At 42.8% G+C, this 19637-nt stretch overlaps 1 protein-coding gene across 1 annotated transcript in view; it reads right to left on the minus strand.

Moving 5' to 3' along the window:
* Positions 1 to 15906, minus strand: part of PUS7 (pseudouridine synthase 7) — a 53809-nt gene extending 37903 nt beyond the window's left edge. The window contains exons 1-4 of the mRNA XM_052638855.1: positions 15780 to 15906; positions 6003 to 6423; positions 5040 to 5124; positions 4805 to 4906 (exon numbers count right to left, since the gene is read on the minus strand). Of these exons, the coding sequence (XP_052494815.1) occupies positions 4805 to 4906; positions 5040 to 5124; positions 6003 to 6423; positions 15780 to 15906 (735 nt within the window). The remainder of the gene's footprint in view (positions 1 to 4804; positions 4907 to 5039; positions 5125 to 6002; positions 6424 to 15779) is intronic.
* Positions 15907 to 19637: the final 3731 nt, after the last annotated feature.

Below are 19637 nucleotides of genomic sequence, written 5' to 3' on the forward strand. Positions count from 1 at the left end.
GAAAGAATACTGGACTGTGTTGCCATTTCCTTCTCCAATATATTAATATGTGTATGCACCTTATTAAAAATCTAAAAAAATGTACAGAACAGTACTTAACCCTTATAATGTGCAATGCACTGTTATTTCCTATTTCACTATGTTATAAAAATGTTGGTTAGCAAGAGCAGTTTCTCTGAAGAGGTAAACAAAAATCGACGAATCTCTGGCCAGGCATTCCAAATGAACAAAATAAGAAATGAAAGAGGAGAAATAACAACCAATAACACAGAAATACAGAAAACCATAAGAGAATACTGTGAACAACTACACGCCAAAAAGTTTCTTTGCCAATCTAGAAGAAATGGACGAGTTTCAAGAGCAGACAGTCCACCAAAACTGAATCAGGAAGGAACAGATAATTTGAACAGACAAAGCACTAGAAATGAAACAGAATCTATAATAAAAAATACTCCCTACAAACAAAGGTCCAAGACCAGATGGCTTCACTGGGGAATTCCATCAAGCATACAAAGAGAAACTTACACTGATCCTTCTCAAACTCTTAAAAGGAGGGAACAGTCCCAAAGTCATTTTAAGAAGCCATCATCCCATACCAAAACCAGAAAAAGACACTCACTATAAAGAAAAATATTATCTTTGATATAAAAATTTTTAACAAAATATTAGCAAACTGAATCTAACAACACAGAAAAAAGATATACACTATAATCCAGCTGGATTCTTCCCAGGCTCACAAGGAAGGCTCAACACATGCAAATTAATCAATGTGAGGGACTCTCCCTGGCAGTCCAGCAGTTAAAACTCTGTGCTTCCTCTGCAAGGGGCACAGGTTTGATCTCTGGTAGGGAAACTAAGATCCCACAAGCTACGGCCAAAAAAAAAAAAAAAATTAATGTGACACACCACATCAACAAAAGACAAAACCATATGATCATCTCAATAGATGCATAAAAGTATTTGATAAAATTTAACATCCATTCATGATATAAACTCTTAGCAGAGTGGGTACAGAGTACAAACAAAAGCAAAACTAAACAAATGGAACCTAATCAAACTTAACAAGCTTTTGAACAGCAAAGAAAACCATAAACAAAAATGAAGACAATCTACCAACCGGGAGAAAACATTTGCAAATGATGTGACTGACAACAGATTCACTTCCAAAATATAAACAGCTCATATGGCTCAATATAAAAACAAACAAACAAACAAAAAACCCAATCAAAAATTGGGCAGAAGATCCAAATGGCTATTTCTCCAAAGAAGATAATACAGGTGACCAACAGACATGTGAAAAGATGCTCAACACTGCTAATTATTAGAGAAATGCAAAGCAAAATTTCAATGAGGTACCACCTCACACCGGTCAGAATGGTCATTATTAAAAAGTGTACAAATAAATGCTGCAAAGGGTATGGAGAAAAGGAAACACTCTTAAACGGTTGGTGGGAATGTAAATGGTGCAGGCACTATGGAAAATAATCTGAAGGTTCCTCTAGAAACTAAAAATAGAATACCATATGAACCAGCCATCCCACTCCTGGACATATATTTGGACAAAACTATAGTTTGAAAAGATTCATGTTCATGGCAGCACTATTTATAACAGCCAAGACATGAAAACAACCTAAATATCTACTGACAGATGAATGGATGAAGATGAGGTATTTATACAGTGGAATACTGCTGCTAAGTCACTTCAGTCGTGTCCAACTCTGTGCGACCCCATAGATGGCAGCCCACCAGGCTCCCCTGTCCCTGGGATTCTCCAGAGAAGAACACTGGAGTGGGCTGCCATTTCCTTCTCCAATGCATGAAGGTGAAAGTGAAGTCGCCCAGTCGTGTCCGACCCTCAGCAATCCCGTGGACTGCAGCCCACCAGACTCCCCCATCCATGGGATTTTCCAGGCAAGAGTACTGGAGTGGGGTGCCATTTACTACTCAGCCATAAACAAGAATGAAATAATGCCATCTGCAGCAACATGGATGGACCTAGAGATACGTATACTAAACAAACTCAGTCAGAAAGAGAAAGCCAAATAAAATATGATATACCTTATATGTGGAGTCTAAAATATGATACAAATGAACTTACTTACAAAACAGAAACATACTGACAGACACAGAGAACAATCCAAAGGTAACCAAAGGAGAAAGAGGGTGGGAGGGGAATAAATTAGGAGTTTGTCATTAACAGATACAAACTAGTATATACAAAAGCATAAAAAACAAGGTCCGACTGTATAGTACAGGGAACTAACGTATTCAGTGTCTCATATTAAACCCTAGTGGAGGGAATCCCCTGGCATCCAAGGGTGAGGGCTCCGTGCTCCCACGGCCGTAGGCATGGGTTCAATCCCTGGATGGGGAAACTAAGATCCCACAGGCCACAGTGAGGCCAGAAACAAACACAGAAATAAACCAACCTAATGAGAAGGAATATGAAAAAAGAGAGGGAAAAAAAAAAAAAAAATATATATATATATATATATATAAACTGAATCACTTTGCTGTACACCAGAAAATAACACAACACTGCAATTAAAAAAAAAAAATGTTGGTTAAGATACAGTACACTAATTTCATGACCCACTGATGGACTGTAACTTGCATGCTAATAAGATGTAATATAACTACTACTAGCTAAACCTGAGCATATTCTAGCAAAATAAAAAATATAAATGAATATGTATGTAAAAGAAAAACACATTATAATATAGATGAGATTTTTCATATTGAAAAGTGAGTCTAGGGGAAATCCCTGGTGGTCCAGTGGTTAGGACTCTGCAAGTTCGGCGCCTGATGGGAGAACTAAGATCCTGCAAGCTGAGTGATACAGCCAAAAAAAACACACAAACACCTGAGTCTAGACCTAGAATTCACTGAAGGCAATGAGATGGAACCATAGTTTGTATGTATGAGTGAATACATATTCAGACCTAAAAATTCAGAAAGTTTATCCTCCTATTTTATAGATGAGGACCCCTACCCAAGGTTCATGCTCTTTAAGGTAAAATCTTTCAGTAGATGGCACAACTATAATTTTTAAGATGATAGTAAATCTTGCCATCTCTGTAGGAAAAAGCATATTATAGAGATAATATATCACTGCACTGCCTGGACCATCCTCCTAGAGTGCTCTCAAAACCAATTCTTGGGAATTTTCTTCTTGGCATTGTTGACTATTTTGTCTGAGTAAATTCAGTTATTAAACATCTCTAAAATTTTAATAGTACATACTTCTGAGAAATTTTGGCGGGGAGAAGAGATGAGGGTTGGAGACAAATAATAAATTCTGAAAGTGAAAAGAGTGAAAGTGACATCACTCAGTCGTGTCTGACTCTTTGCGACCCTATGGACTTTGCCTGCCAGGCTCCTGCATCCATGGGATTTTCCAGGCAAGAATACTGTGAGTGGATTGCCATTTTCTTCTCCAGGGGATTTTCCCAACCCACGGATCGAACTCAGGTCTTCCACATTGCAGGCAGACTCTTTACTGTCTGAGCCATGAGGGAATCCCCCAAAATTCTGAGAAGTTACAGTAAACTCTTTTTACCTGGGAGCCATGCAAGTGGCAATTTCAGACAACCCCAAATCCAGCAAGTCATCAAAATATAGTACAAGATGAATTTAACACAAACTTACAATTCTAAAAGTCTTGTGCTACAAGATTCTTAGAATCTTGTATTTTCTTTGCTACAGAGATTACCTAGAGCTGCTGTGTCCCTTATGGTAACCACTAGCCATACACAGCAACTGAGCACTTGAAACACGGCAAGTCTGAAATGAGATGTGCTACCAGTATAAACTGACACAGGATTCTGAAGACTTAGTAGGAAAAAAAGAAAATAAAACATGTCATTAGTGATTTTGAAAATACTGATTATATATTGAAATATTTTGACAATAGTAGGGCAACTAAAATACACCGCCAAAATTATTTGCCTGTTTGTTTTTACATTTTTTGAAGATTTGAAATTAAAAACATGTCTCACATCGCAATTTCACTGGACAGGACCGTGGTGGTGGTAGTTTAGTTGTTAAGTCATGTCCAACTCTTGTGACCTCATGCACTGTAGCCCACCAGGCTCCTCTGTCCATGAAATTCTCCAGGCAAGAATACTGGAGTGGTTACCATTTCCATTTCCTTCTCCAGGGGATCTTCCCAAGCCAAGGACTAAACCCACATCTCCTGCATTGCAAGCAGATTCTTTAGCGCTGAGCCACCAGTGCTGACAGCACTAACTGAGAAGAGTAAAACTTCCATAACAAACAGCTTTTAAAAAGGCATTTACTGTTCTATTTAGTAGCTGAGCTCTTTTTTGTATGAACAGAAGTAGTCTCAAGATAAGCAAAGAAACACTCCCTTACCTCCTTCTCCCAACTCCCCTCCCTTCCAGTGCCTCATTTGAGACCAGGAGGCCTTTGGAGCTGGGGCCATGGCCTCCCTGTCAGGACCACTCTCTGTCAGGCTGTGACAGTCCTTTGCAGCAGACACTATGTGATACAGTGGTCACTCTACAATTCCAAACAGCAGATTTTTTTTGCCGATTTGTGGTCATGTAAAAAAATTTTTTAAAGCAAAAACATAACTTCTTTTGGCCAGTTTATCTGAATACTTGTTACCTGCCACTGATAAAAGAAACATTTTTTAACACAATGCTCTTTTAGATCAAATAGGGCAAGTCTATCCTTTTGTTAATTACTGTAATTCTTCCAGAAGACACTTACTAACCATCCACCCCAAAAGATGCAATGAAAACCTTAAAAGAAACTTCTCACACGTTTTTGCACTACTTACCTCAATGGCAACACTGGTTTCCTTATTTTTAAAAAGCTGGAGCTCTTCTAAACGCTGCTTTTCTTCAGCTGTTAAAACTGTAAATACATCTTCTGAAGGATCCTTTAAAATAACCATGAGAGCTTCCAGTGAGTCACACACAGAATTTGAGGCTGTCAAAGCTCTGTATTTCTATGATCTCCAAGAAATATTATTTTTATACAGAAGGTGACTTTCGCTAGAGAGCTGTTCCTACCTCTTCATCCACTGGGACAGACAAGTCACTCAAATGGCTGATTCGTCCATCTCTTCCTATTTCATGAACGACGAAGTCAGAGTACCTGAGGAAAAGAAAATCAGGGCATTATCATTTTGCTGCCTATTAATTTTAGGAGAAAGTTTGTCAACAGTAAGCCTTATTATTGTGCGAAACAGGTATTAAAAATAAAGACTTTCAGTGCAAAGTCATGTAGTTATTTTTTCTGGTTTCATGATGAATTCTAATCCACACCTTGGCCTGGTACCAGGTACAGAAAAGACCTTCTGAGCTTCTAGAATATTCTTCCAGAAAAATGCCTAGGTCAAAGCTTATTAATGTTGTCCTATGATTATATAGTTCATTCTAAAGTGACTCATGAAACACAGCAAATTTAACTAAATTGGAAGCCAGTGTATCTACCTTAAGCCACCCTGAAGCTTACCTTTATGCTAAATACTTTACATACATTATTTAAAGTCCTATTAACTATTCCCAGGTAGCATTATGACCCATTTTTCGGACAGGGATTCTGAGGCTCAGAGGAGTTAAGTAACTATGAAATGGTTGAACTACATTCACATCCAGATCCACCTGGCTACAAAGACTACCTTCTTTCTCCTGTTGATGTGGCCCATTCAGGCAAAAGATTTTAAGATTTTAAGGCCAATTCAAGGGAAAACTCGAAACCATTTAAGTACCATTGAGAGTAATTTATTTTAAGGAAATACCCATTCACATACTGACAAAGCAGACCACAAAGAAATTGCTATTTTTTACTCATTTTATATTCAAATAGTTTCATTTACTCGTTTGGGCAGCTTTCCTTCATCCTATTCCTGACTGACCACTGGTGTGAAAATCCTTGGGGACAGAATGCTAACAATGGAAGAACAGACTGATTTCTTTTTAAAGAAAAGAATTAATAAAACAAAAATAACTTGATACAAAAACAAAACCAACCGTTCTTTTAAGATTCCTGAGAATCCCTGGTGAGAACTCACGAACTTGGTGATGCCCACATCCAGCTCAGTGAGCCCATGCTTCATCATGTCTGCAAAGCTCTCCGCTTCCTCCTCTTCCTCACCCTCCTCTGAGAGGCCATCTTCCTCCTCCTCTTCCTCTGATGGAACTTCAGAGTTCTCTTTACCCTGTCCAGCAGTTTCGGGAGGCCCAGGCACCTTTTCGCTGCTGGGTAGAGAGCTGTTCTCTAGCCCGTCTTGACCTGTGGTTGGACAGCATCCTGAGACCTTCTGTCTCTTGGCCTCCTCAGCTGGGGCCACACTGTCATTATCTTCGATGGCAATGGACCCCCGTTTCAATGACACACTAGTCATTTCTGTCATCTCCATTTTCAAGTATCCAAGAAAACATTTAAGAGAACCTTTTAGAAGGAAGAGAGTACGTGGTAAAAATCACTTCTACACAGAATTGGGTTTCAGCAAACAGAGGCACAGTTAACTTTGTTCCTAAGGTCCTAAGTATCAATTATTAAAATGATTCTTCCAAATATGCTTTTAGTGGCATAGAAAAAAATGGTACAACACTTCTGCAGGGAATTTGATATCAAAAGCCTTCAAAATATGTATGCCTTTTGACCCAGAAATACTTCTTTAAGGGATTATCCTAAGAAATTAATTAAAGTGTTTCAAGTTTTAGCTGTAAGGATGCTCATCTCAGTGCATTTACATTAAAAAAAAAACACTAAGAACAATGACATTAAGGTACATAAGCTGAACAATATGTAAAAACAACGTTCAAAGAAACTGGAAAAGGCAGTTACTTCTAGGAGAGGGTATAGGTGGCTGGGCAGGAAGACTTGTTTTCACTGAATACCACAGTTGTATCATCTAACTTTTGCTTCATGGATCTTGCTATCTTTTCAAAAAACTGATTAAGATAAAAGTATATACATATATTTACTGACATGAACACATACTCATTTTTTTTTTCTTTTTAAAGCAAGGAGAACGAGATTTCCCTAGTGGCCTGGAGCTTTCCAATGCAGGGGATGTGGGTCCGATCACTGGTTGGGAACTAAATCCCACATGTCTCGGGGCAACTAAGCCTGAGCCTCAACTACTAAGCCCGAGCCTCAACTACTGAGCCCGAGCACTTTAGAGCATGGGTACACAACCAGAGAAGCCCACACGCCACAATGAAGACTCAGCACGGCCAAAAAATAAAAAATGGACTTAAAAAAAAAAAGGCAAAGAGAACAAAGAGCTGTTTAATCTAAGTATAGAGTTTCAGTTTTGCAAGATAAAAAAGAGCTCAACATATTGGCTACACAATGAACTTAACACTACTGAACTATATACTTAAAAATGGTCAGAATGATGTTGTGTGTATTTTGTCACAATTTAAAAAAATACAGATCACTTACAGCTAGTACACAAATTACTGAGCAAAAGTCTAGGAAGCCATATATACTTTGTAGTACAGAGCACACATTTATTAATATCTAAGATTGCAAGTGCCTGTCTAATTTGATTTTATTTGATGCTCTAGGTGAAACAGGGATAAGGCTTCTTCTTATTTTAATTATATTGCTATTTAGTCGCTAAGTCATGTCTGACTCTTTTGTGACCCCACAGACTGTGGCCCACCAGGCTCCTCTGTCCATGGGATTTCCTAAGCAAGAATACTAGAGTAGGTTGCCATTTGCTTCTCCCGGGGACCTTTCCAACTCTGGGATCGAACCCGTGTCTCCCGCATTGCAGGGTGGATCCTTTACCACTGAGCCACCTGGGAAGCCCTATATTAATTATATCGGGAGATGCTTAAAGTAACATGCAAACTCAGTAAACATAAAGAACATAAATGAGCAGAACATCCTAGTTCTCTTAGTTAACCAGAATCCCATCTATAGAAGCATCTACAGCAGAGCAATCATGATGAACTAAATTTTAAGAATCCATGTTTGATCTTGCATCATTGTCAAAAATCAAGAATGGAAAGAAAAGCAAAGGGAAAAAAGGATCATGACAGCTACAAAAAAAGGGGGGGGGGCAGGTAGAGAAAAATATCAATAAAAATAATTTTGTTTGAAAGACAAAAAAAATTAAGAAAATGGAAGAAACCAAGAAACAGGAACAGAAGTGGACTGCAACTAGTTGTACAATTTATAAAATTATCTCTTAAATCAAGTAAGAAAGCACTTATCTTTTATGTGTTCTAAGCAAGGTATAGCAAAACAGAACACTGACTTTTGTGATGTTGGTGCTATTTCATTCTCATTTTATTTCAACAAAACTGCCCTCAGAGCTTGTACACCAGTGAGGGAGGCAGACAGGGCCCGGGGCTTCCTTGGAGACATGGCAACCCTCAGAAGACCACAGGGGCACTGGTGGTGAGGGTGTCCGCGAAGACCCCTTCCTAATGGAAGACCAGAAGTGAACACCTGAGCTAAGCTTTGGGGACTAAGAGAGAGGCCGTGGAAAAGAGGGGAGGAAGGTGGTGCAGCTGCAGAGAGAGCTAGAGGAAGCCCACCAAGCTGGCCCCGCATCGCACAGAGTAAAGCATCCAGGGAGAGACCCTGGGGTTAAGGCTGGGAGCAGGCTGAAGCCACACCAGGCTGAATGGAGGGAAGTCCACCTGAAAACCCAACTGCCATCCTGATTCGTGAGTCAGAGATATTTCATGGCATCTTTTCAAAGACAAAGATGGGGTTAGGCTGGGAGATTAGGTAAGACAACAACTGAGGAAAGAAATCAGCTTGATCTAAGGCTGAGGCGAGGGTAACTGAAGGTGGAGGTGGGTTCAGGAACATTTGGGAGGTGGTGCGGACAGGACTGGGTGACCAATGTGGAGGAAAGAGGAAATACTATAGGATGACTCAGGTTTTCCATCCTGGGGACTTGAGAGGGTAGGGGAACTCTTCCTGACATGAGGACCCCAGAAAGAGGCATGGGGGCATGGGGGTGGGGAGGAGACAAGCATGTGTACAGTCCAGCAATGTTGCTGGCACCTGGAGGACATCACTGAGTCACTTATTACACTTCATCACACACAGTCTTCCCCTCAAACCCACAACAGCTCCCCAGCGGCAGTGTGGACCTCAACCAGGGTCTGAGCACGTCCTGTGAGCTGCTAACCTGGAACCGTGGCCTCCAGAATGAGCAGCATGGCTGCAGAAGTGCCTGCAGGAAGCCAAGAAGGAGGCACCGCCCACCGAGACGCCCCAGGTGTGAAGACACGCTTGCACGATGCAATCATCCTGCCTGAGGTAGTGGGCTGCACGGTGGGCATCTACAATGGCAAGACTTTCAACCAAGTGGAAATTAAGCCTGAGATGACCAGCCACAGCCTAGGCGAGTTCTCAATCACCTACAACCCAGGGACATCAGGGCCACCCATTTGTCCCAATTCAGTCCCCTCAAGCAGCCTGCCAGCCAAAAGAGACACAGACATCTCTAGAAGAAAACAACCCCCTCCCCACCCCAAGTTCCCAGCTGGCATGACAGGATCTACCAGGAGGTCCTGATACCCTTCCGAGTCCCGCAATCTGCTCTCTTCAGGGAGGGCTCAGGCTTTATGGTGAGCTGCACATCTACCTCCTTCCCAGAATGCAGAGAACTCATCAGGCTCTTTCTCAACAACCTGAGGGCCAAGAGCCTCGACAGAAACACCAGTTACTTCCTCTTCCCCATTCTGCTTCGGTACCGTCCATCATCCAGCACTGTGTGGATTTCCAATCCTCCACACACGCCTCTAACTCAGGCCCAGCGCCCACAGGTCCCAATCCCAGCCTGACTGCTCACAGAACTCTCTCCAGTGGGAGGGCCTCCATATCTGTATTCTCAGATTAACCTAGTCTCACCTGACTCGATGGACATGAAACTGAGCCAACTCCAGGAGATAGTGAAGGATGGAAGAGCCTGGTGTGCTGCAATCCATGGTGTTGCAAAGAGTCCGACATGACTGAGCACCACCACTCCACCACCACCACCGCCGCCTGTCCTTTAAGACTCCTCTGAAGACCTTGAGGCCCAAATCCCATGCCCTCCTCTCTATTAAGTCCACGTCTTCTCATTTTACCTCCCTTCATGTGCACTACCCATAAAGGCACCCAAACACCAGGCTTTCCTGCCCCACTTTCCAGCTGCAGAACTGGTTAGAGTAAATAACCTCTCCTAGCCCCTGTTCTTCAGCTGAAAAACGTGAGTAATATGTGCTTCATAGGACTGTTGTAAAAATGAAATGAGATGACAAACACAGAGTGGCTAGCCACAGTAGGAACTAAATAAATGCTAGTCTCCTGTCCCCCTTCAAGGGGTGTGCAGACTCTGAGGATGTTAACTCTAATACCTGCCAGAGAATCCAGAGAAGTATAACAAGCATCAGTAGATATTTCTGAGAAGTCTTGAAACAGGAGTCAAAACTCTTCCCCATCTACAGAGATCAAAGACACAACTAAGGAGCAATTCCCTAATGAAATACTGGCCCTGGGCAATGACATCAATGGCCACTAACATCACAAAAAAGAGACAACCAGACACTGCAGGCCCCTGAAAGGACATGCTGTTGTCTATGAAGTTCTTACTGACTGAAGCTGTGTCTACTAGTTTGGATGGCATAAAGAAACAGAAGATGGTACGTTCACCATCAGCACGAGGAAGCAATCAGCAGAAGTCTGAATGTGGAAAACTCAACAAGGATCAAGACACTCCCTCAACTAATGGACAGCAACAGGAAAAGGAGGAAAGGGGAATGTACGAATAGATAAACCTGGATCCTTCTTTATATCCAGGTTTAACAAGCCAACTGTTAAAAGTGTATTTATGAGACAATCAGGGATATTGAAACAGTGGGGACAGTTGATGACATTAAGATAATACGGGCAACTTTTAAGATGCAATATCACTATTCAACTCAGTCGCTCAGTCGTGTCCGACTCTTTGCGACCCCTGTCCATCACCAACTCCCGGAGCTTGCTCAAACATATGTCCATCAAGTTGGTGATGCCATGCAACCATCTCATCCTCTGTCATCCCCTTCTCCTCCTGCCTTCAATCTTTCCCAGCATCAGGGTCTTTTCTAAGAAGTCAATTCTTCGCATCAGGTGGTCAAAGTATTGGTGCTTCAACTTCAGCAATATCACTGTGGTTACACTTAAAAACAGAATCTTTATGTTTTAGAGATATAGACTGAAATCTTTATGGTTGAAAAGATGTGAAGTCTGGACTTTATTTCAAAATAATTAACCAGTGGTGAATGGAAGTGGAGTGAGGTACAGATTTAAAACAAGACTGGCCATGAGTTGATAATTGTTGAAACTGGGTGATGGGAACACGGGGATGTCATCATGTCATTCTCTCTGCTGTGAATGTCTGAAATGTCTTATTATAAAAGTTCAAGGTATAAAGTGAAGTGAAGCCGCTCAGTCGTGTCCGACTCTTTGCGACCCCATGGACTATAGCCCACCAAGCTCCTCCATCCATGGGATTCTCCAGGCAAGAATACTGGAGTGGGTTGCCATTTCCTTCTCCAGAGGATCTTCCCGACCCAGGGATCAAACCCAGGTCTCCCGCATTGCAGGCAGACACTTTAACCTCTGAGCCACCAAAGCCACACTAACTATTCTACCCTCATCAAACCACCACTCTCTCCAGCTCTATTGCTTCCTCTCTCCCATTACCTGTTCTTCAAACACACCAAGACCTCCAGTTCCAAGATACCACCTCTTTCATCTTCATTTCCTCAAGTACTCCAAAGCTCAACAACTCCAAACTCCTAACCAACACGCAACACTTGCTCACTAGTCCTGCTGCAAGATCCCTGCTAAACCTCAACTGAGGACCAACTGTGCTGTCTCCACCTGTGCTCCTGGCTGGAGAACAGAAGGCCAGTTGGGTGGACTTCTTCTCGTAACAACCCTCCAGGCTGTCTCGCCATCCCTCCAACTCCCGTGTGCCATTCACAAAGAAAACAGGGGTCCTCAGGCAGTGCCCCTCCTACCAGCACAGTCACAAAGCCCCTTATGATAACCACTGCCAAACAACGGTGGCCCTCTGAAGGGAGGTCCAGACTCATTTTAACACTCACTCACTCCTCGTACCTGTACTTCATCCCCTCAACACTCACCGTGCAGCTCTGTGCCAGGCATTACTCCAGGCACCATACACGACACAACACAACACACAAGCAAATCAAATAAACAGCCCACCAGCATGAAGCTTACGTTCAGGGGAGGATCTGGCTTCTACTCCATGCTGTTCTCCTGCCTCTCGAAGTGCTCTTTTCCCCTCCTGCTCAACTTGCTGCTTACACTTGGCTTCCCCGGCTTCCTTCCCCCGTCCTGATTCCTTCTCAGGCTCGTTTTCCAGCCAAGACCCATCTCCAACTCCCTGTTCACTCAAGGGTCCAAGGCAATGGGAACAACAGCTAAACAATGATAGCGTGTGCACACTAAGCTCATTTAAGCCTCTCTTCAGCCCTGTGACTTATGTGTCATTATTAGTCCCACCTTAGCCCCTAAAAAACTGAAGCCCAGAGAGTATCTTGCTCTAGTTCACACAGCTAGTAAGAGGTAGAATCAAACATCAAATTCAACATGCCCTAAAGTGATCTCATCTTTTCCCACCACAAATGCACTTCTTTTAAATTACATCTCTTACCTCAAAGAATCTTACCAACAAACTACCAGTCACCTAAGCCAAAATACGGGTATCACTCCATCCCCTCATCTTCCCCATGTGAATGAAATTCTAGAAGGCTTAGGACAGCACTGTTACACCTAACATCCCTGGAATGAGGATATTAGCAGATGGTGGATCTGAAGTATCAACCACTGGTGTCAACTCTTGTTTGGTGAGTGGCAGTCTGGGCCTATGACTTGGAGTCTGAGCTAGGCTATGCCCTTTACCAAGTGAGCCACCACTCTTTAAGTCTCAGTTCCTTTCTCTGGAAAGCAGAAAAATGATGACTTGCTCAAAGGTCTGTTCAAGCTGTTGTTATTCAACTGTTGGTCATTAATATTTATTATGGATGCTTTCCACCGCAGAACTGTGCTGCTGAGTCTGGGAAAAAAATCAAAGCTTCTTATGGTTCTTTCATTTTCTGGGCTAATGGTTAAGCATGGCTCTCTCCTTCAAACATCATTTCAATTTTAAGAGACCCTCAAAGCACTGCCAAGAGCACCAAATAAACGGGCCTTTAGTATTTTTGGCAGTCTTTTTCTTGATACTTTGGACACTTGCCTGATCTCTATTTTTGGCAGTCTTTTTCTTGATACTTTGGACACTTGCCTGATCTCTTTTTCTTGTTACATTTAATTGCAAAGACAAGGTCATTAAACAAAATTACTTTCCATTTGTTTTAGCCGATGGCCCTAATACAGACATTAATTATTAACGTATATGTAGCACAAGTGATTATAAATCACTTAATATACGTTTTGCTAAGTTCTGTCTGTGGGCCTAGAAGCTGAGAATATATTTACTAGAACAGCTGTGCAAACTTCTGGACCAGGACAGGCAGAACTAAAATCAGCATCAATTTCTTAAGCAAAAAATACATAAATGAGAAGACTGAAATGAAATATAATTTCTAAATGAGAGAGGATCATGTGAACATCCAAGAGGCTGAGAAGAATTTAACCAGAAAGATGGAACAACCCTGACTGCCCCCGTTCGACTGCTCTAAGGAAATGAGTTTGCATTCAGGAAAATCCAAATATACATATTCAAGTCTTCTACAGCAAAGGTGTAAAAAAACGACTGGCTTTAAAAAAAGGGAGGAAAAAAAAAAGAGGGGGAGGGATGGGAAGTAAAAGGTCTAGCTTTATCAGTTTTTAAAATGGTATTGACATTTCAAAAATTTTCAAAAAACAAAGCTGCACAAATACGCTATCCAAAATAGTAAGATAGCATCTCAAATGTCAAGCAGTCTATATTAGAGACTAGAAACTTGATGCTTCTGGGAAGAAAATGAAATCCACTGATACATACCCATGAACTAGAAGTCCTACACAATTCATTAGAGGAAATACTAAAGTAATAGATTTTATCTCTTTTACACTCCAAATGAACCAAATGGGATTAGAAATTTTACAATGTCAACAGTTTTTAAGTTTTTCATTAAGAAATTAGATTCAGAAATAAGCTTCCTCTACAATCCACAATAAAAATCAAGTTTAGCACTTCCAAAATTTTAATGCAACATTGATAGTCCCTTAACATAGTCCTGCAAAATGAACGTCGAAAAAACAGCAATATTAGTCTCAATCTCATCTGTAGTTTAAAACCCTCCACAACTTATCCTTTTTAAATGCATCTCTCCTCCTCCTCTGCAAACCATCAAGAAGCCCTCCAGCTCTCACAGTAAGGAGCTCTCTCATTAGGGCAGGGCACACACTACACTCTAATATGTGAAGTAATGAAATCTGTTAGATTTATTTCACAAATATTTATTGAGCCCCTCTTATTTGTCTGGCACTGTTCCAGGCACTGGGGAAAGGAAAATTTCCTGCCCCCACTGAGCTTACATATCAGAGAAAAAAATTAAAACAATCTCAGGAAACGCACATCTGTAAAAGCCACAAATCAAGCAGAGTAAGGACAGTGAGAATAAGAGGGGTGCTCTTCAGTGAAGTCTAAGGAGGTGCCTTGTAAGCAGCGGAAACGGCCAACACAGAGCCTGAGATAGGAGCAAACTTGGTCAAGGGACCAGCTGGACTGTCATTTCTCTCTCCTATCTGGGGCCAAAAGCCATGTTTTACTAATCGCTCTACTGCAGCAGTTTCTACCAAAATATGAGTTCAAAAGGCGTTGTAAATTAATACATACGAACTGCTGGCTACTCTGCCTAATGATGGACCAAAATCACTGCATATCCAGCAGTCCCTTTTCAGTATGAGTGTACAGTAGTCTGATTTTTGACAGTTCCCTCAACTGCCAGGGCAGCCCCAGGTGATGAGGCATGCCCGATTCACAGATGATTAGAGACTTGAAACAAAAACCAAACTTTAGTTATCCTATATTTTCGGAATTAAAAAAAGAAAAAGTGGTCTGACAACAGAACTAAATATGTGAAAGACTAAACTCTCCAAACCTTATTTCTTGGCAGGCCCTAATGCCCAGGCAATGAGAGTGTACTTTTAAATCTCTCGGTGCAGGGCTGGCGGTAAAGACACCTTGCGGATTAGTTTCAACACGCCCAGCAATTCCCTGCTGCATCCACTCATTTAAATCTGACCGAGAAAAACTCTGGTTTGCTCCTACACTGGGAAACGTCTATAAAACAGTCACCTGAGAGCCTGCCCGGAACACAAGCAGGATCGCTGTTAGTAATGAGAGAGAAGTAGGAGGATGAAAGAACGTGGGCGGGCCCAGCAGTGCACGGGTGCGCTGTAAAGGGCTTCAGGATAAAGGCGGGTTGTCTCTTCCAGGAGGAAGAAGACTTTAGGAACCCTCGGGGGCAAAGAAGAGGAGGAGTGGGACAGGGATCCACGCGCTGACAGCGCCGCTGGGAGGAGAGAGGGCGCGGCAGCCTCTAGGACCCGCCCGGAGAGCAGGGGGGGCGGGGCTGGCACCGCCGAGGCGCTAGACCAGCCCGGCTTCAGCCGCGCTCCCGCGGGCACGATCCGTAATGGAGGCGCCGTGGACGCGCCGCGGGCTCAGAACACGACCGGGACTCCTTCCGAGTCCATGCTGCCCCTCCAGGGGAGGTTTCGGCCGGGGCGCCGGGCCGAGGGTTGGCCGCGGAGCCCAGGCGGCAGAGGGGAGGCCGCACACTTACCCGGGGCCTGAGAGCGTGCGCGCGGCGCAGGGCGGGCGACGAGAATGCGGGCGCGCTGGTCTTGGCGCCGGAGGAAGGCGGAGGTAAGGGCCACTCGGCGGAACCAACCACGAGGGCAGCCCAGCATAGGCAGCCAGCGCGGTTTACGCCGAGGCCCCCGCAGCGCTCAGGCGGACTCACAGCCGCCTCGCTCGCACACGTGCGGCGCAGCGACGCGCCGCTGCCTGCGGGCCCCTCCCCTGAGGGCGGAGCTTGCCCTTCGCCGCCAGCCCCGCTTTTGGCCCTGCCCACCGATCACCGGAGGCGGTCTCACCCGCTTCATCCCTCTCCTGCTTCTTGGACCCGAGGAGGCATCGCGCTCGCCTTTTGGCCTCGCAACCTGTGGGGGCTGGAGCTCACTGTGGCCCTTTCACTCTAGGAGCTCACAGGCTGCCGCACTTGGACTTTGGTGGGGCTATAAACCCAGAGAGAAATTGCAGTGTCGTATGGTAATTATGTCCATGGGGGCCATGGGGCCGCAAAGATCAGACACCACTGGGCGACTGAACAACAACAATGGTAATTTAAAATTTTTTGAATAACCCCCATATAGTTTTCCATAGCAGCACTTCAGTTCAGTTCAGTCGCTCAGTCGTGTCCGACTTCCCTGTCCATCACCAACTCTCGGAGCTTGCTCAAACTCATGTCCATCCAGTCAGTGATACCATCCAACCTTCTGATTGTCGTCCCGTTCTCCTCCTGCCTTCAATCTTTCCCAGCATCAGGGTCTTTTCCAATGAGTCAGTTCTTCACATCAGGTGGCCAAAGTACTGGAATTTCAGCTTCAGCATCAGTCCTTCCAATGAATATTCAGGACTGATCTCCTTTAGGATGGACTGGTTTGATCTCCTTGCAGTCCAGGGGACTCTCAAGAGTCTTCTCCAACACCACAGTTCAAAAACATCAATTCTTTGGTGTTTAGCTTTCTTTGTAGACTTGTTTTCAAACCCTGGGTTTACATGTGGGAATCTGGTTAGCTGATTATAGGTAATTCATGCAGACTGGTAGTGTTCTAACCTGCCTTCCTCTGATATTATTTATCTCGGTTAAGTACTTCGGGTAGTTTTCTGTCCCTAATGCATGCTGCTGCTGCTGCTGCTGCTAAGTCGCTTCAGTCGTGTCTGACTCTGTGAGATCCCATAGACGGCAGCCCACCAGGCTCCCTCGTCCCTGGGATTCTCCAGGCAAGAACACTGAAGTGGGCTGCCATTGCCTTCTCCAATGCATGAAAGTGAAAAGGGAAAGGGAAGTGTACGATCACATATTCTTGAACTGTGGTTAGTTCATAGGTTAATGTCCCAATGACAGCAAACTGCAAATATTTTTACCACACCCACACAGTAGAAAATCAATCTAAATTTAATTTTTCCCATGCAGTTGACCCTTGAACAATACAGGGGTTGGGGCCCCAACTCTCTGTTCAGTTGTTGTTGCTCAGTCACTAAGTCGTGTCTTTGGCGTCCAGCCTCCTTTATGGTCCAACTCTCACATCCGTACATGACTACTGGATAAAACCATAGCTTTGACTATATGGACCTCTGTCACAGAAGTGAGTCTCTGCTTTTTAATATGCTGTCTAGGTTGGTCATAGCTTTTCTTCCAAGGAACAAGCATCTGTTAATTTCATGGCTGCAGTCACTGTGGTGATTCTGGAGTCCAAGAAAAGAAAGTCTGTCACTGCTTCCACTTTCTCCCCTTCTATTTGCCATGAAGTGATGGGACCATATGCCATGATCTTCGTTTTTTGAATGATGAGTTTCAAGCCAGCTTTTTCACTCTCCTCTTTCATGCTCATCAAGAGGCTTTTTAGTTCCTCTTCACTTTCTGCCATTACGGTGGTATCATCTGCATATCTGGCGGTTGTTAATATTTCTCCCAGCGATCACGATTCCAGCTTGTTGTTCATCCAGCCCAGCATTTCACATGATATACTCTACATATAAGTTAATGAAGCAGGGTGACAGTATATAGCCTTGTCATCCTCCTTTCTCAATTTTGAACCAGTCAGTTGTTCCATATCTGGTTCTAACTGTTGGCCCACATACGGGTTTCTCAGGAGACAGGTAAGTTGGTCTAGTATTCCCATCTCTTTGAGAATTTTCCAGTTTGCTGTGATCCACAGAGTCAAAGGCTTCACATAGTCAATGAAGCAGAAGTAGATGTTTTTGTCTGTCTGGTGGGAAAGCCAAGTATAACTTGATACTCAGCCCTTTGTATCTGTAGTTCCATATCCACGGATTCAACTAACCATGGATGATACCGTACTAAAGTACATATTTATTGAAAAAAATCTGAGAAGTGAACATGGGTAGTTAAAACTTATGTTGTTTGAACTGTCCTTTAAGAAGTATCTTCTCTGAAACTGTGGCCCAACTCCTTACAGACACATATGGAGGAAAGAATTTTCACATTTCTTTGTACATTAACTAACTCCGTGGTCAAAACTTACCCTCTTTGCATTTTAGCCTAAGCTGCCTTAGACAAGATCCAAGTAAAATACACATTTTTACTTTTTTTGTTCTCCAAAAAGGCAGTTCTTTATTGGCTTTTATAGTTAAAATAATACAGGAATGTTCAAAACTTCTTCCTCATTCCAACTCCCTTTAATAAACATTTGACAGTTTAATGTTCTCTTTGACTTTAAAATTATATCCTAACATGTATATTATGTATAATATTCAGGATCCTGCTTTTACACATCAGCACTATGGGTTGGGCTTCCCTGATGGCTCAGACGGTAAAGAATCCACCTGCAATGCAGGAGACCTGGGTTCCATCCCTGGGTGGGGAATATACCCTGAGGAGGGCATAGCAACCCACTCCAGTATTCTTACCTGGAGCATCCTCATGGACAGAGGAGCCTGGTGGACTGCAGCCCATGAGGTAGAGAATAGCTGGACACGACTGAACGACAAAGCACAGCACTATGGATTGCTAACTGCCTAAAACACCCAGTTTATCTTGTTTCATCCTTATTGTCTCATATTCTGCCCATTGTAGATATCTCTTTCCATTTTCCAGATAGTAGTTAATTGTTTTTTGTGCTCCCTCAATCAGTGCAAACATATCCCTTGTTGAACTTACCTGCACTCAGTCTTAAATTAATATTCATGTCTATTTCCTTCACCAGACTGAGAATTCTTCAGAGGCAAAAATTTGGGTTTAAAGTAATATTTTTTCTCTTAATTTATTAAAAATATTTTTTTAATCAGAATTATACACATCTGTGAGTTAGAGTCAATTCTGCAAAAATCCTGTAAATTTTGCAATGAAACAGCAGAGACTATATTCCCACCTTACTCCTTCCCTGTTTCTTCTTCCTCAAAGTCATTTCACCTTTTTCAACTGGTTATTTTAATATTTACCTTCATTTCGATGAAATGTTTGCATTTCTGTTTCTTGCTGTGTCACTTTTAGGCAGTATCTATTGACTTCACTTAACGAAAAATGAGGGTTCATCTCTTCTTCCTTCCCTTAGCCCTTCCCCAACCCCCACCACACTTCCCACCTCTTTATGTGCCCAATATCGTTACATTGTACTTGTAAAACAGATTTGTGTTAACTTCATTATGATTAGGCAAACATCTTGAGCAAAGTAATATACTTTGATTAATTCTATTCCCTTCACAGTTTTTGTTTTTCTTTAATAATGGTCTTATTTTGTTTTACTATTCATCATTAAACCAAGCCCTGCCTTCTTAATGATTGTTTAAGCCTCTCCAGAGATTCTGACAGATAAGGAGTTCTATCAGTCTCATCTTGCAGAGGCACCTCTTCTGGAAACCTTTGACCTGTACCACCTATGGCAAGTGCACAGCT

This window comes from Budorcas taxicolor, chromosome 4 (genome assembly GCF_023091745.1).
Source record: "Budorcas taxicolor isolate Tak-1 chromosome 4, Takin1.1, whole genome shotgun sequence".
Classification (NCBI taxonomy): Eukaryota; Metazoa; Chordata; class Mammalia; order Artiodactyla; family Bovidae; genus Budorcas; species Budorcas taxicolor.